Genomic DNA, 26,142 nt, shown 5'->3' with positions numbered 1-26,142 from the left:
GGTTGTGGCTCAGCGATAGAGTGTTTGCCTAGCACATGCCAGGCCCTGGGTTCAATCCTCAGTACCACATAAAAATAAATAAACAAAAATAAAGGTATTGTGTCCAACTACAACTGAAAAATAAATATAAAAATAAATTCTGCAGGGAATCACTTTTGTACCAAGTACAAAGTGTATAATTGTGACTTAGGATGCTGTTCCCCCTATTACTCTGCACTTCCACCTGAAAAACCCTCGTTTCAGGATGATGATACAATAGCCCTGGGAGTGGTGAGAAGACACACCAGTGATCATCGCAATTACTACATGATTATGCTTTTGTAATCTTCCTCCCCAAAGGCCAGTCTGACTAACAGGAGTATACACACAGAAGGTGTGGGACACACCAAGGGAACAGAATGGCTACAGTGTTCAAATATGATTCCATACAGGAGAGAGAGAGGGAGACAAGGAAAGAGAGATTTATAAAATAAGTTCTTTTATGCATTTAAAATGCAGCTTTGGTGAGAAAAAAATTAAAATCTCATAGTTTGTGTAACTTGTTAGGGTGAATTAATACATATTCGAGATTTTTTTTTAGAGCTAAAAGAGATCTCAGTGATCAAATTAATCTTCTCATCTTGGCCTTAGAAGTATCCACACAATGTGAAACTTAATTAGGATCAAGGTCAAAGTCCAGAGATTCCCAGCCAGTGAAACATCTCTCACTAACTCCAAGAAACTGTGCTCCAAACTGCTCTCTGGAGGAGGGCAAGAACAGTTTAAATAAAGTAAATTTGTAACAAAGTCAGAAATCTCACTTTGGGGGGCACTTGTAGTCTCCACAGACAACTGGGTCACAGGAGCTGCTGATGCGATTGGCTTCAGTCCTATTTCTCTGCTGGTGCTGGTGTGGATGCATTAAAGAGCAGTGTAATGAATGAAACCCAGGAAACAGCAGGCATCAGGAGGGAGGGAACGGAGTGATCCACAGTCCAGGGCAGGAACACTGTAAACAACAAGAGGCAGGAAGTCTGAGATCCTGTGTGGGTGGGGGGTTTTCTTCCGGGGACTTCTCTCCTTGGCTTAAAGATGGCCACTTCTCCATGCAACTTCACACTCTTCCCAAGTCCCTCTCCCCTTTCTTGTATGGACATCAGTTATGCTGGATTAGGACCCACCCTGAGGATGCCACTTATCCTGAAGTATCTCTTTAAAGTCCTGTCCAAATACAGCCACACAGCCGGGTGTGGGGCAGGGTGGGTGTTAGGACTTTAACGTGGATTTAAGACAAACACAGTTCAGTCCGAGACAACCCAGGGGTGCTGTGCAGAATGGCAGCGCCTCTATCAGGGCTCCCCTGCCTGGAGGTGTGAGACTCATGCATTTGTCTAAGAGGACACATCCTGAGTCCCATAAGGAAGAATTTCCCAGTGCGACAAGGCTCACATTCTGAGTATTAAAAGAGCCTCAATGTCCCGACCTGCGTCTGACATAGAGCCAGGTACGAGCCTGGAACACTGTGTTCCCACTCTTCCTTTTGGTCACTCTCTAAGCAAACCTGACGAATAGAAAATGCTCTCTCTTCTCTCCACCAGCTAGTTGCCTCACAAGCACCCTTCCCACCGCCAGGGTCAGCTGCCGAGAACTGTCTCCTGGGAATTGTCAGAGGAGGAGTTGATACTTGGACCCAGATTCTGAAAAGAAATTAATTTTTAAGCCAGAGGCAAGGTCCTTTTAGACTCGACTTGAGACTGACTAAAACCTGTCTGGATTGAGTGCCCCGTTCCGTTCTGTTCATTTTATTTCCTCTCACCTCCTTTGTCCTTACTGCCCCTCCTTCCTTTCCCCGGCCTGTTTCTGCCTTTGTGCTGCTCTGTGTTCTCTGCATGGCCAGCAGCATGGGACTAGAACTTACCCGAGGTGCCACCCTCACCTCATTCAGGAACATATCCTCTGGCTGGGGTGGGACACCTCGGATGCAGGAGCTGTGACCCAGCAGTGGCACCATCCTGTGGGACAGAGTGCTGTGGGTGAGAGTGCCCTAGAGTCTGCACTGGATGGGACTGATCCTCCTGCAAGTATCTCTGCCTCCCTTGGGTGGCTCCTCACACTCAAGGACAGTCGGCCCTCCATATCCACAGGTCCAACCCACCACAGATTGAAAATATTTGCAGAAAAAAAAATAATTATTTTTTATGTAGTAAACATTGTCATTTCTTCCCCAAGCAAATGGAGTATAGCAACTCTTCACATAGCGTCTGCATCATATTGGGTACTGTAAGTCATCAAGAAATGATACATACACTGGAGGTGTGGGGGGAGGGGTTATGCAAATGCTGAACCACCTGGTATAAGGGACATGAGCATCTGTGGAGTTGGGTCTAGAACTAACCCCCTGTTAGTTACTGAGGGACCACTGTGCATGGAGGTGCCTTTATTTCCGTCCCAGGATAACCTTTAATGAGTGGCCCTGCTTTACCAAGAAAAAGAAAAGGAGCAATGAGCACAGGCAGGGGGACTGGCCTCGGTCACCCCAGGCAGAATGCTGTCGCACTCCAGCATGAGGGCAGCTGTGGTCTCCGGGAGCACCCTCCTTCTTAGACTGGAAGACCCTGCAGCAGACCACAGAGATGAATCTAGGGGGAAATGTAAAGAGGTGTGAGCAGTGGGAAATGAGCAGTTGTGGGCTGGGGATGTGGCTCAAGCGGTAGCGCGCTCGCCTGGCATGCGTGCGGCCCGGGTTCGATCCTCAGCACCACATACCAACAAAGATGTTGTGTCCGCCGAGAACTAAAAAATAAATATTAAAAATTCTCTCTCTCTCTCTCTCTCTCTTTTTAAAAAAAAAATGAGCAGTTGTTAGTTCTGTTTTTTAAAGATAAGCAGTTGGTGCTGATTTAGTGATGACTTCACCAGGAGGCCAGAGATGCATTCCATCAGCCCTTAGCTATGCTTTCACAAGGAGGAGACTGTGCTTTATTTTTGCCACAAGCAGTGACACGATGGCCCTTATTATGCCATTTCCCAGATGTGCCCACCGTACTGGAGCTTCTCTCGCCCTTCTGAGAATCCCAGTGCTGGTCAAATTATCCACACTGCTCCTGTGTAAACAGCCCTGCAAAGCACTGACCCTGTGTTCTGTCTAATCTTGGAGCTCTTCCTACCACTCCTCCAGGAGGAGTCTTCATCTTTAATCAGATGAGGGCACAAAATCTCTTTCATAGGATGTAGAAGAATCTTCTTTCACAGATCTGATGATGGGAACACCAGAAATCTCCCCACCCCCCACACTCCAGCCATCTCCTTAGTGACCTAAATAAGGAGAGTTGCTTATTTAGCTTTTTATGGAGTCGTGGCATGTGACTTCTCTCCTGAGGAATGTGCTGACATACTGGTGACATCATGGCCATATGCAAGATGTCCTTAAAGGACTCTGGCAAGAAGGTGACCGACCAGGATGGAGGTACCTGGTGGCCACTAACATTGGTGTCCTAGAGCAGTTTGTGGAAGTAATCAGGTTAAACAGGAAGCGAAGGTCAGAAAAGTGAGGGTGGGCCGTCGAGGCACAGGTGGCTTCATTGAAGAGCAGAAAAAGAAAGTGGCAGGTGGAGGAAGCCTTAAAATGATCACAAAGAGCCTCCCATGGAGCTCCTGAGCCTTCCTGAGAATTGCTTGCTCTTGGCAATAAGTGTAACTCAGCTACTTACAAGGAGATTGTAATTAAGAAAGGCGTTGTAATCAAGAAAGTGGACCCGTGTCCAGTGGAGCAGAAAACCAGCCTGGGAGAGCACGAGGAGAATGAATCACCACACTGCTGACCCATGGCAAGTTCCTTCCTTTTCTTATGGCCAGCGCTTCAATGTTGTTGGCTCTCTCGCTAGAATGTGTGCTGTGGTCCTCTTCCCCTCCTCTACTTGTCCACCTCTGTGGCCTAAAAGGGAAACTTTTAGGGCCTAGGGTTCTGCTCTTTTGCCTAACTCAGTACCATTTGTAAAGGACATGCATTTGCACAATCCTGCTGGTGGCTAAACATAATAAACTGTCACCGTGGTATTCACTGTCCCTCCTCCAAGTATACATCTTGCAGCACACACACCAGAGGCAGTGCACTAGGATTACTTGCAACTAAGGAGAGCCAAGCAGAATTCTGTCTGTCATCTAATAGTTGAGCTATAAATTCCTCTGGGTCGAGTGAAGGAATAAATGGCTCCAAAGAATCAAGTTCAGGGAGAAAGCTCTAGGAAGGGGACGTAAGCCAAGGAGTATTCATAGGTTCTACTCAGGAGCTGAGCATGTAGCTCAGCAGTAAAGCTCTTGTCTAGCATGCACAAGGCCTTGTGCTCCAAATCCAGCACCACAAAAAGAAAAGAAAAAGTTCTACTCAAAGTTAGTTAGTTTGGGGCAAAGCAAATCTGACTGGGCTCTGCTCTTACAGTGTATACCTGCAGGAGTTGAAGCCATGCTGTGGTGCTATGCATGAGCCCCAGGTCTCAGAAAGACACAGAGCATTGCACAGAGTACCACATGCAGCTTTCAGATGAGTTGCTTCTGCTGTCCAATCCAGGAGTCAGGAGAGAGTATTCAGAGTGGTATGCAAGTGTGTGTTTGCATCTCAGCAAGTGGCAGATGCTCCTGCCTTGAAGACCCTGCCCCTCGCTTCATTGTTGCATCAGTCCTTCCAGAACAAGCGCCAGGAGCTCAAGCTGCCTCAGCTCAGCTTTAAGGGAAATGATGGTGTTTAAGGGAACAGTGGTGTTCATGCAGAGGCCCAGTTGCGCAGGGTTGTAAAGCAATGGCCCTTGCATGGTGGCCCATATCAAGGCTGCAACTTCAGTCAAGAGGAAGAAACTTGCTGCAGAGGTTTATCCATCCCAGTTTATCCATCAACATGGGTGCTCTGATTTTTGCTCCTAATTTTCAGGGGGTTTGGGATTTTTAAAAAAAATTATATATCTATATATATATCCCAAACTTGTTGGGTACCGTTTGTAAAGCTAATCCCTTCTCCTGAAGCTCCTGAGCCCTCTGAGCTCTGGGGGCTAACCCACCCTGAGGCAGAAATGGCAAAATACAGCTACCTTCCCAGCAGCCAGGGGCGCAAGGATTAGCAAGTAGAACCGTGGCCAAGAGGCAGGAAGGCTGGAAGTGTGGACTGCACACCAGCCTCTGAGCCTTGCATTTCTGGCTGGACTCTCCTAAGTGTTTGGCCTTGGAGTTTGAAAAGGAGATAGGAAGATGAAATTGCCAGGTGTTCTGCTGCCCTTGATGAATGTAAAAGGTTGTTGAGAATGATGTGCCTCCTGGAGGAGATAAAAATATAACATTCTTAACAGTTGAAGCAGCCCATCATTTTTTGTAGATTCAGAAACAGCAGTTTTGTCCCTATTTTCCAAAGCAAGATAATTTTTTTGAACCCTGGCATTCTTCAAAATCTCAGTTAAGATGCCCAAGTTTGAGTGGCACACTGCTGCAGGCAGGCTGTTCCCTGTTGATCAGATTTGGAGAGGGAACGAAGTCTCTAATTATTGGTGCTAATCTTCAATGATGGCATTGTAACTTGTAAGCCTGTGGCTAATTACACTGTTGCCAATTAAAGCCAGGTGACCTCATTTGTTGACCACAGTGCAGATCAAAGGAAGCAGGAAGCGATGGGGAAAACATCTGTGAATGACCCCCCTGGGACAGTGATGCTGGGCATCATTTGAGCAGTCCTCTGAGTGCTGGCTCTCGGTTAGTGCCTGTCAGTGGTACTGTTCTAAGGGGAAACGTCCAGGCCTGAGAGAGGACTTGGACAGTGATGCTGGGCATCATTTGAGCAGTCCTCTGAGTGCTGGCTCTCGGTTAGTGCCTGTCAGTGGTACTGTTCTAAGGGGAAACGTCCAGGCCTGAGAGAGGACTTGGCTACAGGAGAACACGGCAGCCCTGCTGTGTCTTCCACAAATGGAAACTCAAGAATCAGGGAACAGAATGAGGCAAGGTGGGGTCAGACATGGTTGCCTGCAGGCAGTGGGGGATGGGGCAATTAGATGGACACATCTTTTAAGTCTGGATGGCTTATGACCCGTCTAGCACCATCCCTGAAGAGACACCAAAAGTGCCCTCTGGCATTTTGCCTTCATTGAGTTCAGTGGGACAGCTCTTGGTACCTGAATTATGCCACAATTACTGGTTGTGTCGGCGGCTGGGGGTGCGGGGGGAAGGAAGCTGGAGAAGATGCTGAATGTCACTTGGCGAGGCTCAGTGATGGGAAACAGGCCTGCAGGGTCCTGGAGATGTGGTGGGAGCCCAGGTCCATCATGCACAGAATAGAAAATGCCCCTTCAGAGGAAGCTCCTTTTCTATGGAAAAGATGTTTCTTCAGCCTGATTATATATTTGTGTCATTCTCTTTATCTTACAGTGGTTTTACAGAACAGAAAGTTGTTTAAAATAAGCTATTATTAAAGCAGTACCTCCTCTCCTCTGTGGACTGGGAGAGAGAGCTATAGCAAATAGAGTAGAAATAAGAACAGCAGCACCCCTGGTTAAAGGGGTAAGTGCCCTGCACAATCTGCAGAGAGTAACTGCCTCACGCAACCCTGCCAGGCACTGAGAGTAAGGAGATAAATGTTCACAGCCGCTGACCTTCTTAGAAGCAGAGCACTAGTGCTCAGTTTAAACACATGCGCATACCCCAAGTATATTAATCTACAGCAGCATGTCCTTAAAGTTTTTTTCCTTTTTTCCTGTGCTAAATAAATGCTCCTATGATTTGCATATAACATTAAAGATTCTCAGATTTCTCTTTAACACTTTCACAAATATAAAATTTGATGGAACCAGGGACAGATTAAAATAAGCATGGGAAGATACACGGCAGTCCAGGAAGTTGAGGAATTTTTTCCTACACAGTGTCATTCAAATAACATACTTTGCTGATCCCTCTCTGTGATATTCTTGCATTTTTTTTTTATAGCTTACCACCCACATTCAAGTAAAACAGTCCTCCAGCATGGCTGTTTGTACTATTGTAACCAACAGGAAAGAAGTAAAAAAAAAAAAAAAAAAGTTAACCTCAATAAATTTGCCTAATTACTGTTGGGTTGAGGGAGCAAAAGTAACCACTGGGCCTGATACTGGCCTGAGTCCACGTGTAAACATGTCAGCGCCACCTGGTGGTTGTATGGAGCATCTGCATAACACGTAGGCAAAGGCTTTCTGCTGCGATGTTAAAAGAGGAGAAAATCATAGTTAAAGAAGAGTCTTGGTAAAAGAAGAGTACTGTGCACTTTATCTTTTTACAGCTTTAGCAATGCTGTGTGCATTTTTAAGGGATTTGTTTATTTATTTTAATGCCATTCTCATACTTGCTTCTCAGGTTGATGCTGCTGTGACCCCAGAGGAGCGCCACCTCTCCAAGATGCAACAGAATGGCTATGAGAATCCAACTTATAAGTTCTTTGAGCAGATGCAGAACTAGACTACCGCCACAGCAGCCTCTGAAGTTGGACAGCAAAACCATGGCTTCACTACCCATCGGTGTTCATTTATAGAATAATGTGGAAAGGAACAAACCCTTCTGTTTTATTATTTGCTCATTATCGCCTTTGACAGCTGTGCTGTAACACAAGTAGATGCCTGAACTTGAATTAATATACAGATCAGTAATGTATTCTCTCTCTCTCTTTACATTTTGGTCTCTACACTACATTATTAATGGGTTTTGTGTACTGTAAAGAATTTAGCTGTATCAAACTAGTGCATGAATAGATGCTCTCCTGATTATTTATCACATACATAGCCCCTTAGCCAGTTGTATATTATTCTTGTGGTTTGTGACCCAATTAAGTCCTACTTGAAATATGCTTTAAAAAAAATCGATGGGGGATGCTTCATGTGAACGTGGGAGTTTAGCTGCTTCTCTTGCCTAAGTATTCTTTTCCTGATCACTATGCATTTTCAAAGTAAACATTTTTAAGTATTCCAAATGATTTAGAGAGTTTTTTCCACAACTGCATTTTACTGTACAGATTGCTGCTTCTGCTATATTTGTGATATAGGAATTAAGAGGATACACGTTAATTTCTTTGTGCCTGTTTTATGCGCACACATTAGGCATTGAGAATTTGAACTTTTTTTGTCCATGTATCTTTGGATCTTTGATATAAAAAAAAGAAAAAAAAAGAATCCCTGTTCATTGTAAGCACTTTTATGGGTGGGGGGAGGGATGCTCTGCTGTTCTCCAATTACCAAGAATTCTCCAAAAACTTTTCTGCAGGATGATTGTACAGAATCATTGCTTATGCCATGATAGCTTTCTACACTGTATTACATAAATAAATTAAATAAAATAACCCTGGGCAAGACTTTTCTTTGAAAGATGACTATAGACATTAGTCAGAATAATATTGGAATGTGGGCGGGGGGGGGAGAAGCAAACTCAATTTCCTTTTTCTAATCTAAAACATTTTATTTATGATATCAAAAGAAGATGAAATGAGGGGCAAAATAAGGGAAAGGAGAAGGCATGCCCAGGCAGACCCTTCTTTAAAGATTTGTCTTTTTATTTGTATAAAATGGTGTTTTCATGTAAATAAATACATTCTTGGAGGAGTGCCATTGTGCTGGTGTGAATGATTCTGTGGCAGTGATCTCTTAGTGATCTGAAAGCTAGTGAGAAATCTGCCCGTGTTGGGCATTCACACCTCCTGTGTCATTTACATGAGAGTCTGAGTAGGAAATTGGGGACAATGTGCATCTCCCCAATGTTACTAAAATATTTCACAGACCTGATTAGCAGTTTGAACTTGTTACAAGGATTGTGCTGCCATACTTTCATCCTTAAGTTTGTCCCAAATGGGAGAAAAGAAATAAAAGTTCCAGGTAAATAAAAATGAAGGCCAGCTGATAATTATCCTTATGCCGAATTTCTTAACCTTGGCACATTTTATAAGGAATAATTTTTTGTTTTGTTTTGTTTTGGAGAGCTGAGCATTGTAGGATAATTGTTTAGAAGCATCTACCTATTTACAATCAAAAAATGTCTCCAGACTTTGCCAAAAGTCCCTTGGGGAGCATAGTTCCTAACTGAGAACCGCTGTGCTGTAGTTTAATGTCATATGTACGTAGTTTTTTTGTGAAGAACCCTATCTATCACAGTTTTAAGGCAGCTACAACAGAAGACCATAGACTGGGTGCTTAAACCACACACATTTACCTCTCCAGTCCCAGAGGCCAGCAGTGCAAGCTCAGGGCCCCAGCAATGACTGGATTCTTTTCCTGGTTCACAGATAGCTGCCTCCTACTGTTTAGTCACATGGTGGGGAGGAAAGGTTCTGGTCTTTCATCTTACATTGACATTAATGCCAATGTGAGGTCTCTACTCCTGTATTACCTCCCAAGATCCCACCTTCACATACAATTGGTAACTAGGGTTTCAGCATGAATTTGGGGGGGGGGGGGGACATCCTCAGTTCATAGCAGCATCTGACTATTCCAAAGGTCAGAGAACACATCATCTCTACTTTTACTGTGTTGTGCCATCTTCAGTGATCAAGAATCAGTCAAGCACATTGTAGCTCTATTGCAACCTTTAAAACACTTAGCCAGAAAATCCTAATTGTTTCACATCACTCCAAGTATGAAGACGCAACTAAAACTCATGGAGTTTATCCATTGAGAACAAAACAGTCATAAGAACTGTATATATGACATTATGCCCCTTATCCTGTTAGGGGCAATTAGACCTGACTGCTCTATGAAGATATGTACACATGGCATAAGCTACCATTCCATTTTGCCTGGCCCAAAGAGAGGTCACTGGCTAAGGGGAAATTAACCCTAATACAACAGTCATTTCTAATGACACCAATGAAATGAAACCTCACTCTCAAACATGGTGCTCTGACACATCACTCCCAGGCTGACCTTCAATTGTAACCATAAACTGTAGCTGAGATCATTTCAAAACTAGTAGGAAAAAAAATACAAAATCCACATATATGATATAATATATATGATACATAATCTTATATGTAATACAAGTATATAATTCATGTTATATAAAATAATTACATATATAATGTATATGTTTTATATCTACATGTAAAACATTGAAATTATGAAAAGACAGTACTTTATAATCTTGGATCTTCAACTAAGAGATATTGATAAGACTCTCCAGATGGTCTGTGGATTAATCAATAAATAATTTACACAAAACTGAAGTTCTGCCAAATAGAATTATGGAAGTAGCTGTCTAGGCCAAGATCAATGAGATCTGGAGGCACTCTGATGGGGCTGATGGATGAGAAACAGCATCTCAGTATAGTTTTAATTTGTGCTTATGTTATGAGTAATGTTAGATATTTTTCCAGTTTTAAGAGTTATTTTATAGCTCAAGTTTTTCAGTTTATGACTTGTTTGGGACTTTACAGCCTACTTTACTGTCAGGACTGCTACTCCTGCTGAGTGTTTCCAGTTGCCTGGGAAGTCTTCATCCACCTCTTTTATTTTCAGCTTTTTCTTTCTTTTTTTAATATTTATTTTTTAGTTGTAGTTGGACACAATATCTTTATTTATTTATTTTTATGTGGTGTTGGGGATCGAACCCAGGGCCTCGCCTGTGCTAGGCAAGCGTTCTACCGCTGAGCCACAACCCAGCCCAATTTTCAGCTTTTTTCAATAGCTGCATTTTAAGTATCTCTCTTGTCTACAGCTATAGCTGTGTTTTGGCCATATGAGCCAACTTGAAAATCTTTAATAGGCAAGAGAGGCCATCCGGTTTTATTGATATAATTCCTATATTGGCTCTCAATTCAGTTAAATCTTATACTGTCATTACTAAGTATATTTTCTGTGTCTCTCCAGGAGACACAGGGATTCTCTTGTATTTTTTAAATGGTTTATATGCAGCTTTTACATGTTTAACATCCCTAATCCAAACCCTGAAATGCTCCAAAATCTGAAACTGTGTGTGTGTGTGTGTGTGTGTGTATGTGTGTGAGTGTGTGTGTGGTGATGCAGGGCATCACACATGCTAGGCAGCTGCTCTACCAGTGAGCTCTTCAGATGCAACCAGCCCCCATGTGAAACATTTTGAGCACTATTACCACAGGTAGGAAATGCCATACCAATGAAACTTTGTTAATAACTTACTTAAAATATTGTATAAAATTACCTTTAGATTATATGTATAAGACCTATATAAAATGAATGAATTTCATGTTGAGAATTGAGTCCCATCCTCCCTGCCCCCCTCTTCCTGTCTCTCTCTCTCTATATATACACACACACACACACACACACACACACACACACACACATACACACACACACACACACACACACAAAATACTCTAAAACCCAAAGGAAACATCCTGAATCCAAACACTTGAGGCCCCCAGCATTTGGAATCGGGGGTCCTCAGCCTGTGTCTTGATCCTGGTGGTCACTTCTGTACCAGTGCCTTCAGCAGTTCTCTCACTCCCTTCTGTTCTTTTTTGTTCTTCCCCTTCACTTGCCGACTGTCTGTCTTTTTCTAAATGACATTCTTTGACTCCCAACCATTGCCTATAGATAGTGATCTCACCTACTTACCTTTGCTCTCCCTTTCCCCAATTTTTTCACCTAAACATTAGTTCTGCTTGATCAATACACAACATTTACATGTTTTCCTTCAACCCATGAGCCAACTCTGATTCCATCTTAGCTTGACAACTAAATACAGGAAATGTTCCCTCAGTCCTTTGTGCCCCAAACCTTCCAGTTAGATGACGCTCACCATCCAGTGGATGCCTCCCAAGGGCTCATATGCACAGCCCTTCTCCAGTTCTGCACAATCAAAACCGGTGTTCCAACCAATAAAAAATAAGATAAAATAATAAAAAAAACAATTCATGTTCCAGGATCTTAAAACTTGAAGGACAGTTTACTTTTCCTTAGGTTTCTTGAGCATGGCACACCACTATGTCTTGCTTTGCATGTTAGTTTTGAGAAATCTGAGGCCAAATTAATTGGCCAATCTAACTTGCCTACTGTCTGTCTTTTTCTAAATGATCTTCTTTGTTTTTGTTTTTATTTTCCTCCTTTTGGCTCTAGAGACTGCAGAATGCTTTTTTTCTTTATCTTTAAAGTCTAATAATTTTACAAGCTAGGTTTTAGAGTTCACTATTGGGGTCAGTCCTAGGTTACCAGCCTTGGGCCCTTTCAATTATTTTACTTCTTGGAATTCAAGTTTTAAATATTGTCTCCCATTCATTTTCTTCTCTAGGGACACCAGTAATATGAATATTTGGCCTCCTCTGCCTAGCTTCTCTTTCACCCTCTTCCTGTCCCTTATTATTTTCTTTATCTGATTTTTGTTCTTTTGGTTGTTTTTTTCTATTTTAATCAGGACCCTTCATGAAATGTTTATTTGAACCGATTCTCCTTGGGGCACCTTGCACTCTGTCCTTTATTGCTTATTTGGTTTTATGCTTTTGCTCTGAATGCTTTTCCTGAGCTCATCGCCTCTCATTTTATTTCTTCCTGTTTTGTTGTTGTCGTCGCTGTTGATTTCTCTACCTAATTTTTATTTCTAACTCAGTGCATTTCCCGTATTCCCAGATGCACGTTGGAGAATATTTAGTTAAAATTGAGTGTTGTGTTACAATTTTCTTCAACTTCCAGGTTGTTTTAGGGTAGACTGTGCCTATAGATCCTGTTAGTAGGGCAGGGAGAAGAGGGAAAGTTGGTGTCTCTGCAGGATCCTTAGTTCTTTCCTCTTATTTCCTCTTCTCCTTCCCTTCCTGTCTCCCAGGAATGTGGCCTCTCCTCCATCTGTTGGTTTCTCCTGGGAGCTGCCCCTCTGCACCCTGTCAGGTGCCCTCTCTGATCAGGGCTTGGAGCCACCAACTCCCCATCTGTACTATTTTTGCATAGATGATTTCCCTTTCTCTTTGGAAATTGCTTTTCTTTAAGTCCTCTGCTCCCCTCAACCCTTTTCTCCAATCATCCGAGGGTTCTCTCCCCTGACTTCTGCATCCATTGGTTTGTGGTGGCTTGTAGTGAGCACTCTGTCAGGATTTATCTTTCCCTCCATGTAGACATCATTTGAAGGTTGCAGTTTCTCTTGGTAATGCCAAAAGGGGAGACTGTCTACTCTGATGAGGAAATTCTCACACCAATAAGTTTTTAAATCTCCCCAGGCTTTTCTAAGATGCAGCCTATGTGGAAAACCTCCCATCATATCACCATGTGCCCCGCTCCAGCATGACTGTCTCATTTTTCTACTTCCAAAGTCCTACATAGGGTATTATTCTTCGGATTTGTTTCTCAAAGGACTCTCCCATTCACCTGCCTGAGAATCACACAATTACATAATCCCATTATGGGTTTCATTACATATGTGCATAGATATAATTTTCTGGATAACATTCTGGGTCTACTGAAATAACTTGTTAAAAACTAAGATTCTGTATTTTGAATAAGCACCACCACCACCCCACCACCATAAATAAGCCACAAAAGATTGTAAGAATTACTGCTCTGGATGCTGAAGAATCCTGAGTTCCTGCCTTCACCCTTATTTTTTATACACTAAGTAATCTCGATCGCGTGAAAAATATTCATTAAATCCATATGTGCAAAGTAATAGCTTAACCTAGATCTTTTCCTTGAATTAGACATAGAATCCTATTTTTGTTTTAATAACATGCATCATGATTATAAATGCAATGCATATTAAATGTACAATACACAGAATATAGGAAGAAAAAGGATTCATTCATAAGCCCACCATCCAGAGATAAGTATTTTTAATATTTGGAGGTATATGCCACTTAGTTCATCCAGACTTCTATGATACAGTACATAAGAGAGGTAGTTTATAAATAACAGAAATATTTCTCTTGGTTCTCAAAGCTGAGATGTCTCAAATCAGAGCACCAACAGATTCACTGTCTGGTGAGCACCCACTTTCTAATAGTTTCCTCACATGTTGGAAAGGATGAGGGGTCTCTCAAAAGACTTTTTATGAGGCATTAATCCTATTTATGAGCCCTCTGTCCTCAGGGATACTCATGTCCCAAAGCCCCCACCTCCATATTCCATCACTTTGGGGGTCAGGATTTCAACTTGTGGCCTTGGGATAGATACAAATGCTAAGCCTGTGGCATATACTTTTCTGTATTTTAAAATCATGCATTTACTTCATTTTCCACTTGTTTTCATATTTTATAGTCCCCATCCTGCTTTTCCATATGCATATTCTATAATATGCATGTTCTCATTTCAGGCACTTAGAAATTTCTCATGATAATGATTTTAATGACTGAAGAAAGATATTCAATTTGTCTTCTTTCTGGAAATTTTTCTCTATTACAAATAATGCTTGAACCAAAATTTTTGACCACAAATCACTATTTTGATTTGGTTTTATTTTTGTTGTAGTTACCTAGGCTAGTTCCAGAGTCCGGCTATTATGAATTGGACTGCTATAAACATGGGTGTGCAGGTATCACTATATGATATAATATAATATAATATAATATATCACTTACTTGAGTTCTTTGGAATAAATACAAAGGAGAGGTATAGCTAGTTCATATGGTGGTTCCATTTCTAGTCTTTTGAGGAACATCCACACTAATTTCCATAGTGTTTGTTCTAATTTACAATCCCACCAACAGTGTAAAAACGTTCCTTTTCCTCCACAGTCTCTCCAGCATTTATTATTATTTGTATTCTAGATGGTTGACTAAGAATGAAGACTTTTTGAGCCAGTTTCTGCCTCCATTGGGTTTACATTTCCTCATTTGTAAAAGAAGATATTAATGTATCCTAAGGTGGTCATAAGGATTAAATTTATTAATATATATTCCTGCTGTGTAGTAAATGCTTTAAGTTGAAAAACAGACTACTTTGACCTAATCACACACACACCATTTTCCCATTGGGTTGGTCACTCGGGGATGATTCCCTCATGGAGGACTTTGAGATGTCTCTTAGAGCATACCCTTCTATGATTTCCTCTCCCTTCCTCGAAAACATCTTAAGGGCCCTTCAGTGGTATAATTTTCTGCATGTAGGAAAACTTGGAATACAAATCATTTATGTAATTTGCCTTGCTTTCATTATGTATTTGCTTTGTTGAATATACTTGCTGAGCAAATCAGAATATGAAGCTCCAGTGTGGTGATTGAAGCTAGCAAAGCTACCAGTTCTGAAGCAATTAGCAGGTAGTGTTTCATTTCTAATGGGGCTCTCTTTGAAACTCTTTTAGAGTAATTTTCAAAGTGAATGACTTTCATTTGTCAGTGAGTTTTCTTGGATAACTAAGTTTTCTAAAACTAGGAACCTTTCTTAGTGCTACCAAACTTCCCTCCTTCAATTTGTGAGATGGCCTCAGCAATTTCGCCTTGGTTCAACCATTTACAACAACTTTTGAGTGCCAACTGCATGCAATCAGAGAAGGCCTAGGACTAGAAAAACAATGATTAAAAATTTTTAAAAAGACATGGTCCCACTCTTAAGATCCTGCAAGATAAGTCTCCTTGTAATAACCATTACCACTTCAAACAGTGGCCCATACGATAAAAATTTTATTTTGCCACAAATCTGCAATTCACATAAGGTTCAGTGAGGAATGCCCATGTATGCACCATGCAGCATAAATAGAGCCAGTGTTTTAGGCAGCTTTTTATCACTGTGATCAAATGACATGAAAGGAACAACTTAGAAGAAACAAGTTTATTTGGCTCATGGTTTCAGAGGTTCAGTCCATGGTTGACTGACTCCACTGCTCTGGGCCCAAGATGAGGCAGAACATCATGGTGGAAGAACATGGCAGAGGGAACCAGCTCAGTACATAACAGCCAGGAAGCAGAGCCACAACCTACCTGCTAAAGGTTAACACCCAGTTAAACCATTCAAGTGGATTAATCCACTGATTAGGTTACAGTTGTGTAATCTAATCGGTTCACCTTGAACATTCTTGTATTGTCTTACACACCAGCTTTTCAGGACACCACATATCCAAACATTAACAGGCATTTCAACTGAGTGATGGAGGATCTATCCCAATATGATGTGCTCATGCAGCTTGGGAGTTTAGCTGTGGATCTCACTTCCTCTCCATGGGCACCTCTTCATATGGCCTCAGCCTTCTTATAGCAGGGTGGTCAGGTCCCAAGAGTGAAAACCCAAAGGGAGGGACAGAAATTAGTATCTTTGGTGCTCTAGCCTCAGAAGTTCAATATCACCACTTTTGCCATACTCAATGGCTTAAGGGAGTTCCAAAGCCCTGCTGAGGTCAAGAGGAGGGGACAGAGACTCTTATCTCCTAATAAAAAGGACATAAGGAACTTGCAGAGGTGTTCTGAAACCACTACATTAGGAAAGTCTACATATTCTATTAGGAATAAATAAGGATAATGGCCATTTCCCTCTCTTGATTAGTTTAGCCTAATTAATCAGTAATGAAAACCTAGGGCTTGTTGAGATGTGGCTTAATTCCTTTGGGTAGGGCAATTTGTTTTTATAGTTTTCATTCTGGATCTGTCCACTGAACTCCAGATTCCTGATGTCTGCTGACATCTCCACCTGCATATTTAACAGATATTTCATGCTTAGCATGTCCAACATCTAACTCCAGATATCTTGCTCTTCCTCTGGCCCTTGACTTCTCAATAACTGACAACTGCATTCTTCCAATTGCATAAAACAAAAATCACAATCATTTCCCATTATCTGTTATCTATTCACCTTATTCCTTTGATCCAATGGTTTGATCATGTTTCTCCTGGCCTGCTTGTTAAAACTAAAATCCCTCTCTGCTTCCCCACCCCATACTTTCTATGACCCTCCCATCCACCATTTTTCTCCTTGATGCTATTAGACTTACATTTTTTTTCTTTTTTATTTGTTGATTGCCCTCCTCTTGCTACATATATACAAAAAATTTATGTAGAATTTTTGATCTGTCATGTTCACAGATAAATCCATGGCCCCTAAAATGTACCTCACACATGGGAAGTGCTTGATAAGTACTTGTTGGATGAACGATGGATTCAAGCTGGTGCCCCTTGGCAACCAGAACAGAAAAAGAATCAGGAACATGGAGAAATGAGAAGGGTGAATAACTTATTCAAATACTAGAAACTAGAAGGAATCACCGTAGATGTCTTGCTTTCTCAGGATCCATTCATAGACTAAATAGTTTTAACTCTTCTTCCTGGTATGTTGACTGGGCCTAAATACAATAGCTACGTCTATTTCAGTTTCCGGTGGCAGTTTCTACAAAAAATGGGAGCTTGAGAGAATATGGACTGAAAGGGCCTTGGCAAAGAAAGGCTTCCCATAAGTTTATATGGGGAAAAGCAAGCTCCGAAATTGCCTCCATGATTTTTATTCATCATTCTAAACCTGAGTGGTTTTGTTTTTTTTTTCCCTGTAGACAGCTCTCCTTTCACATCAAGCGACAGAGCTTCAACAATGAGAAAGGGAAAGCCATCGTTCAATGAAAATTATACCTACTGCTGCAGAATCTTACTTCAGCTTAGAAAATATGATAATTTGGTGAATTACACAGAACCCTGCGATATGGATACTTAATAGGAGAGAGAAAATTGACATGCTCAGAGAAACAGGAACAGCTCAGGAGCATTCAACCTAAGGCACGTAGAGTGTAGAATCTTTAATAGGCTTTCAGAATTGAAAAAGCAGAACTCTCTACAGGAAAATAATGGATCTGAGAGAGAGGAATGCCTGTGGACTCCACCTCACCAATTTCCATGCACATTTACAATCTCCTGTCTGACCAGTCCTGCTGCATTTAAAGCCCTATGCACACCTGGAAGGCAAATTCTTCTCCAAACAGAAAGATAATCCAAAAACTATTTGACTCCCAAGAGAGGTCCTCGGCACTATCCTCCAGAGCATTCCCTGATAGAGGCCAATGGACACACAGGGACTGGACCAGGGACTCTCCTAGGAATTTCTGAACATGTCTCTGGCCAAACATTTTGTATTTTTACTTCCAAGAGAAGAGGTGTGTGTATTATAACTGACTTTATAGCTCTACTAAAAATAAATTTTTTAAAATGAAGAAATAGTCCTCGGGCCCCTAGGCTGCCTGCCTTACTGTGGTTACCAAGACTTCACCAAATGTTTAGGATCAAACAATATTAAAAGTGAAAGGACATGAGAGGTTATTTAGAAGGATGTTGAGGTTCATAAATGGAAAGGGAGTCTCCCACAGCTCAAGGTGACCTCTGGCAGGACTCTGTGCTTTGTGTCTCTCACCACATATCGACTGCACTCGCTTTTCCTGGGGACTCCAAATTAGAGCTTCTAATACATTCCTTTAAGACCACTGTCTCAGCGTCTGCTTCCCAGCCCCACCCCATGCTCTAATGCAAGGCACTCCTCCATGGAATCAGGAAATGTTCCCAACACCTGTTAGAGCAACCTCCCCTGGAGGGACGGTGACCGCTATGAAAGGGGAGCCACCAAGTATCATTCGGTCCTCTTTAGACACCATGTGGGATAAGGTAACCCTTTTTCACAAGGGTAATGTTGGACTGTCAAGGTCAAATTCATCTCAAACACCACAGCCAATACTTGATGAGATATTGTTTTCCAGTTATATCGAAGAAAGACTAACTTCAAGGCACTAACAAGGTAAAAATTGAAAGTCGTCTCTCAGTAGACCACATAGATAAGGAACTGAAATTATTATCCTACATTCTCTTCATGCTGTGGAGTCCCCCCACCCCACCTGCTGTAGAATTAACTACCTAAGTCTGATTTCACTGGTCCAAGAGAATGAGTTTGTGCTCCCAGTTTTCACGATGATGTTTAAGTTGTTGAAGGGACCAAGGAAGCCAGCTTGGAGCTGACAATTGTGAATGCCAATATACTAGAAAGAATAAGAATATTAACAACAAATCCTCTGATAACGATTTCACTGTCCAGAAGGCAAAAAACTCAGGAACAAAGAAATAAAGAAAATATATCCATCATGGTGGGGTAGTCTCTTTCTCTTCTTTCCTGGAGAACGTTAAAGGAAAAATTTTCTTTTCTGTTAAAATAAAACTGCAGGTGGCCATCCACGGGTCTCTGCTGCAGAGTGCAGAGGGTCCCTTGGCTGTCCTTGTTGCCTCTTGAATGTCAAGGCTAGAAGGGAGCCCTTCCTGGCTGTCAGGCAGGAGGGTGCCGAAGCTCACAGCACACTCCCACCGCCTCTGTCTGATGGCGGTTTTCATGAAAGTGTGTGCTCTTGTACAGGAGAAGCAATTAAGAGTTCTCTCACTCAAAGAAGAGGCAGAAGGAAATTTTTCTATTTCCTGTCCTAGACAGTAGACAAAATTCTAAATTCTAACATCAGAAAACTTTGGGAGAGAACAAAAGCAAAAGGAAAAAATGAAAAGTAACAGGACACAGATGTTTTCTTTAAAAAAAAAAAAAAGGACAATAGCCATCTATAAAGAACCCAGAATTAAAGTCCAAGAAGGTTCAGTCTATTATGATGCAAACTGCCCTGAAACTGAATCCTCATTATATTTACATAGGACTAAAGCAATTTTAATGCTATCACTGTGCAGTCTGACCAACTCATTTTTTATTGTTTATGCTAATGGCTTTTGTGGGTGGTGGATTAGTTGCATTTTAATGCCCAGAATCAGAAAAGATGAAAATATTGCGATGACAGCCGTGGATGAAAAAGCACCCTGGGGCTGGTAGCCCCAGACACAAAATTACAGGACGATTTTTTTTTTTTAAATATATGTTGTCTTTGCTGGTTTAACCATTTTTATGCAGTAGCCCTCAATTACACAATGACTTTTCCCGAGCCAATGTCTCCTGCCTATGAGGTTTTTTTTCCATTCCATCCTCTAAATCTTTCCTAGAATTTCCTAAAATTGCAGACGTCTGAAAAATACATGTAAAACTATCTAATTTTCACATCTAACAGTGGATTTATTTAAGGGGGGAAAAATAGCATGACAATAAAAATAATTCTTGGTTAAAGGTGACAAAAGTTTTGAGAATAACAATGAAGATTCTGCCCAGTCCAAATGTGGTGAAGAGCAGTCTCTCTGGTCCTCCAAGCCGTGATAAACACTCAAAGGCTGCTCAACCTGAGAAAACACTAGACCTTACCCACAGCCAGTCTAATGTTTCCTGTCATGGAGAGAAAGGAAAGCTTGGCAGGCACTAATGGCCTTGTTAGATCTGTCACGGTGTAGCAGTGTCTTTAGAAAACAACACAAATGCTTAGACATTCAAGAGTTCGTGAAGTAATTATCTATCTCAACTACCAGTGTGGGTGTTAGATTAAATTCAGATGGGCCAGGAGCACACCGCGCCCTTACAGTACTCAGGCCAGTGGTTTCTAATCATTTTGAGAGCAGTGAGGCTCAGGTGGGTGTCCAAACAACCCTGAAAACAGATCACAATAGATTTCCTCCTGTTCTGGGACCCATAAAGAGAGGGGTAAGGTAAGGTGGAAGAAAGACCTTATAGATGTCATGAGTTCTCCTTGAAATCTTTTCCTATCTGAACAGCAATTGACCCTTGAAATTTTTAGTACATTTTGGCTTTTTCCTCCCTTTCTTCAATCAAAAATAACTCAGGCCCTTCCGACCAAGAAGCCTCTGGAAAGCAAGAAAGATCAGCATGAAACTTCCAACAGGTTTTTCTCATACTTCCCAAAGAACATCCCAGGAGGGATTTGTTTATTGTCAGGGAGAACAAGAAGCCACTCTCTGGTAGAGATGGCACTGATCCCAAAACAATGGATCTGATAAGATGCCACACACACACACACACACACACACACACACACACACACAGAACACAAAAGGGCTGACACTACACAATGACAAGAAACCACAAGCAAGCAATGTGATCCTTCAAAATCATCTTCTTGTTTTATTAATTTCCATTAAGAAAACTTTCTGTTTTTTGTAAGGAAATATGTATATTCTTCCTTGCCTTCAGTTTGAAATAGTCACCATAGCTAGGCTTCTGAATTTCATTAAAACAGCCAGAAGTAGTTTGGAATCATCGTGAAATAAATGTTCAGCCTGAACCTAGCACTTCCATCTCACACACACACACACACACACACACACACACACACACATTCACACCTACTCTCACATTCTCACCATCTTTTTATTGTAAAGGAATAGCATTCATGGAAAAGAAATAAACTTCCTATTAAATAGATGGCATGTACCAGCATTAGAAGGAGATTTGGGATATCAATTTGAGCCTCTGGCAATAAGACTCTGAGAGTTCTTAATATAGGAACGATGAGCCAATATTCTGAGCACCAGGCTAAAACAATGACATTTGGCATCACAGAGAGCGAAGCTCAAAGGTATTAGGAAAAGCAAATCCAACTACAGGAGCATCATAGGACCGGAGCAGGAGTCCATTTCCCAAGTCTAGAATTCAGTTCTAAAAACAGAGGAAAGAAAACATAACAAGAACGCTGTCAGCGAGGGCACATTCTTTTAAATATAAAACAGCTCTTTATTTCTGGTTTTGATAATTGTGCTATGGTTATATAAGATGTTGTGCCATAGTTATGTATGGAAAGTTGGGTGAAAGATATATGGAGCACTCTGTTCTATTTCTGCACCTTTTTGTAAGTCTAAAATTACCTCAAAATAAAAGATTAAAATACAGTATTTTATGGTACAAGACTTTAAAAAAGAGTGTGCAGAGATGTATAGATGTCCAAACAAGGTTTGTGTAAATTTGTCTCCCTTTTCAAGGTTAATTCTTAGGGCCACTGCATGATTTGGAAGTAGTTAATACTGTTAGGGGACTCAGGAGCTACTGCAAATGAAAACTTCAAGATGTTCCTTTGAATCAATTTAGATTGAAATGGTACCAAACATAAACTAAGAAAGAATCAATTCATCAAAAATGATGAACTATACCCAGAGACCAAGAAAGAAAAGTTAAGTTCATTGTAAGCACGTATTTTATTCGTAGTCTTGTAGAAGAAAATCAATTTAGCCAGAAATGGAATTTGATATCTTGGAAACTATACTTTCTTTGCATGTTTTTTTTTTTTGTAATTAGTTCTTTGGCCAGGTTGTTTGCTTTTAACAACCCCCCAAGTTCTCTTCAATGCATTGATTTTGAACTTTATATAAATGTTTACCAGCTTTCTAACATGATAATAATGTTAAACAATTTGCATAGAGTATGTTAGTCTTCTGTCAAACCCCCAAATCACTTGATTGGGGTTAAGAAAGCCAACACGTTGTATTCTAAACACTTCGTTGCAAAAGTACCATGTACTTGTTTCTTAGCATTCTTAATTTTCTAATTTTTAAAAGTATATATCCAATGCTAAGGGCTTGATCTGTTGTCCTAAACTGGGGCACTTCAGGTCATCTGGGAACAGAAATAGAGGTGAGTAGAGATTGGAGAAAAAAGTTAAAAGTTTCTTTTATAATATTTTCCAAACAATTGAACAGAAGAGAGATCTTTACATTATTGTTGAAACATTTGTAAGCCATAATGAATGAAGGATGGAAATTTCAACAGGCTAGCTGGAATTGCAATTCCTGCTTTCACCACTAGGAAGTGCTCTGGGGGTAAAAGAAAGAGAATGGTCTGACAGCCGTTTAGTCTAACAGATTTACAGAAAATGGACAACCAAGCTGGTAGAGTGAAAAAGGCAAAAAGTATGAGTCGTTTTAGGCAGTATGAATCAGTGGATGAAATTAAGTGGATAAACTACCAGTAGGCCAAATATTTGTAAAATTTAGAATTTCTAGCTGCAATGGACTGAATGTTACAAGTACCCTTCCCCCAAATTTTTGTGATAAAATCTTAACCCCCAAGGTGATGATGTTAGGAGGTGGAATCTTTGGAAAGTGGGGCCTTTCACTCATGAATGTGATCAGTGCCCTCAGAAGAGGACACTGTCCCTTGTCCTTTTTGCCATGTAGGGCATAGGGAGAAAGCTGCAGTGTATGAACCAGGAAGCCAGTCCACACCAGACACCAAATCCTTGATCTTGGATTTTCCAGCCTCCAAACCTAGAAATGAATTTCTGTTGTTTAAAAGCTACCCAGTTTATTGTATTTATTAATTGGCATTTATTGTAGCCCCAACATGTGGATATCATGTTTAACAACCTCAATCACATTTGAATCATCAGCTTTGAAAAAAGGAAAAAATACAAAACCAAGAACATTTCATTTTTGCTGAATTAAATGTGGTCTTTGTATGTTTAATAGAATGCTGAGATTTTGTAATGCTTTTGTGCAATTTGTTACTTGAATATCTATTGAGAACCAGCTATGTTCTAGGTATGGGAGATAAAGCAGAGACAAGATGCCTGCCCTCAAGGAGTTTCCATTCTAGTGTTATTATGGTAAATTCAGTTATTGTACAGACTTTTTGCGGTAGTTTTCAATTTCTTTCAGTTTTTGGAATATGCTGAAAATTGTGGGCCTTATCCCTATTGAAAAAAAGAAAAAGTGAAAAATTTACAAACATACATACAATTTAACATATCTCAATATCATGTGTGACCATTGTTGCCACCCCCTTTGAGATTTCAGAGCTATAACTCTGACTGGAAGCCCTGGCTTTTAATTCATAGATTTATTGAAACAAGATAGATAAAAATTTGAATGACATCTACTGATTCCAGATTTTTTCAAGGAAACATTGAGCTGTTTTCCAGAATGTTAATGTTCATATATGATATATAATGAGCTGGGGACATAGCTCAGTTGGTAGAGTGCTTAAATCACATGTATAAGGCCCTGGGTTTAATCCCCAGCACCACAAAAAGAAAAATAAAGATATATAATGAGAAAAACCACTGGCTTTTATTTCTTTAAGTCATATTTTTGAATCATTGGGTTTTTCTATTGATTTTCCATGTCTCAGCATACTAAATTGGGTTAAATTTTATTTCAATACAAAAAGTCATACTTTTTGACAGAAAGCAATTATGAATTGTATCAGTAGAACACTGGCTTCAACCAAAAGTGCACCATTAAGTTATTTAGCTTTCAGGAGAGCCATGTTTAGAAAGCACATCTTTAGGATTCTAAATATGTCATTTTTAGTATAAGACATTAGGTCAGACAGCATTTAGAGGAAAGCACAATTAACAAATACATTTGGTTGCTAAGTTGTTTTTTCCTGAAATTAGACACTCATATTCCAAACCCAGAAAAAAATTATTTACCTCTAAATCAAATTTATTTATTTGATTGACCAACTAAAAAGTCATTTACATTTGAAAGTGCAATAAAGGAAAATTGATAATCTTTCCATAGACTATGTCAGCTGAGTCATGTTTCCCAGGTAAGACTACAAGCCCTAGCTCAGAAATAGCAATGAAGGTGCAGGGTGAAGGGTGGACAAAATTCACAACATACTAAGCTATTCAATTTTAAACTAGAATGAAAATCACCTTTTACTCTTGTTATGGTCGTAGCCATCATTGCAGGCAAGTATGTGATAATGCCCAACACAAAATGCAACTGCCGAATGGTTAACCTCCTCTGTCTCCGTTTCTTTTTTTTTTTTAAAGAGAGAGTGAGAGAGGAGAGAGAGAGAGAGAGAGAGAGAGAGAGAGAGAGAGAGAGAGAGAAAGAGAGAGAGAATTTTTTTAATATTTATTTCTTAGTTCTCGGCGGACACAACATCTTTGTTGGTATGTGGTGCTGAGGATCGAAGCCGGGCCACACGCATGCAAGGCGAGCGCGCTACCGCTTGAGCCACATCCCCAGCCCCTGTCTCCATTTCTTGATGGGACTACAAACATAAAAGTTACCTGCTACCTGGTTCAAGTTTTGAACAAAGTAGGGCCTTAGGAAAAGTTGACCAAGCATATCTTTTATACCAAATATTGTCTGAACTGTGTTGGTCCCAAAACTAAAAAAAGAAAAGATGAAAAGAAAATAAATAAGGAGGAAAAGAGGTACAGGGTAAACAGGGAAGAAAGGCGCTTCCAGATTTATGTGTACTGTAAATCATTGCTTTGCTCCTCCTGAGTAAGAAAAGAAAGTGAGTGGATTGACTCAGCCTAGAAAAATTCTCCTAAACTTGCAGGTTCATTACTTCTAAAAATCATCATCTCTATTTATGATCCACACAACCCAAACCAAGCTCTTTCATATATGTTTTAGAAACGTCCCTGTGGTCCCTCTATTACCTCCTCATTGGACTATGTGACCCTTGTTTTTATAGACCCATTTATTTGCCTGGCATGGATTATTTGACTCTTAGGTAGATTTCAGATAGTTGCAGTGCCCAACGCTTTTGTTTAATCCGATTTTGATGAGTTAATGACATTACAAAAATTCCTCCTGGTCCAAGTCTCCCTGGGTGTACAGACCTTGCCAATGAATAATATTTTCATACTCCAAGAAGAATAACAACAGAACTGTAACCTATTTGATTTCCTTCCTGGTCTTCCCAGCTGAAAACACTCCTAATCCTTCATGAGGTTTTAAAGAAAATAAGCAAGTGTAAGTCACCCTGCCTGACTAAACTTAACCTTCACACCTCCAGCCGACTACGGAGGATGGTGTTTTCTGATTTGTGGGGCACATTTCCTCTGGAGGGACTGGCGAGTAATGAGCTGGGGGAGGGAGGGCAGGCAGAAAGGCCTGGGAAGCCCTGCTCCATGACCTTGATTAAGCCTTCACCTTTGGGTTTCAGGTTCTCTTGATCTCTGAAGCAAGGATACTAATATTCCCAGGACTTTTGCAAGAGAGGCCAGGAGGTGGAAAGGACAGAAGCACAGCATGTCTGCGGAGGCCATTAGAGGCAGGATGTTGAAGATCAAAAGAGGTCTCCTGCTCCTAAGCTGGAGTCAGGCAAAACCATCTGGGAATTGAGAACATTAGCTCTTCCTGATATCTGGTGGAAAACCAAACCGCTAGAAAAGAAAGTGTTCTGGGGTGAAGACAAATGTATATGTAACCGTGGTTCCTTATGCAAGGCACGTGATGAACTCAGCAAAGTATGGTTTTTCAAAAATACAGTTATCCATCTTGATTTGAAAGAGAGAAGAATTAGTTTCCGTAGTTGTGTTGGTTTAAAATAGGGATTCTCACTTGGAATGGAGCCACCATTTGACCCAGTTATCCCATTCCTATACCCAAAGGACTTGAAAGGGGCTTACTACAGTGATGCAACCACATTA

The 26,142-nt window shown here is 40.8% G+C and overlaps 1 protein-coding gene across 6 annotated transcripts in view; it reads left to right on the top strand.

Moving 5' to 3' along the window:
• The window catches only part of APP (amyloid beta precursor protein), a 248,829-nt gene extending 240,254 nt beyond the window's left edge, over window positions 1-8,575 (top strand). For all 6 annotated transcript variants that reach the window (XM_081302873.1, XM_081302874.1, XM_081302872.1 and 3 more), the window contains one exon: window positions 7,339-8,575. In XM_081302873.1, coding sequence (XP_081158999.1) covers window positions 7,339-7,440 — 102 coding nt within the window. In that variant the 3' untranslated portion in view covers window positions 7,441-8,575. The remainder of the gene's footprint in view (window positions 1-7,338) is intronic.
• The last annotated feature ends 17,567 nt before the right edge of the window (window positions 8,576-26,142 follow it).

Source organism: Spermophilus citellus (genome assembly GCF_964194105.1).
Source record: "Spermophilus citellus genome assembly, chromosome: 7".
In the NCBI taxonomy this organism is placed as follows: domain Eukaryota; kingdom Metazoa; phylum Chordata; class Mammalia; order Rodentia; family Sciuridae; genus Spermophilus; species Spermophilus citellus.
Note: the sequence above shows the minus strand (reverse complement) of the source record. Positions and strands in the feature narration are given on the sequence as shown.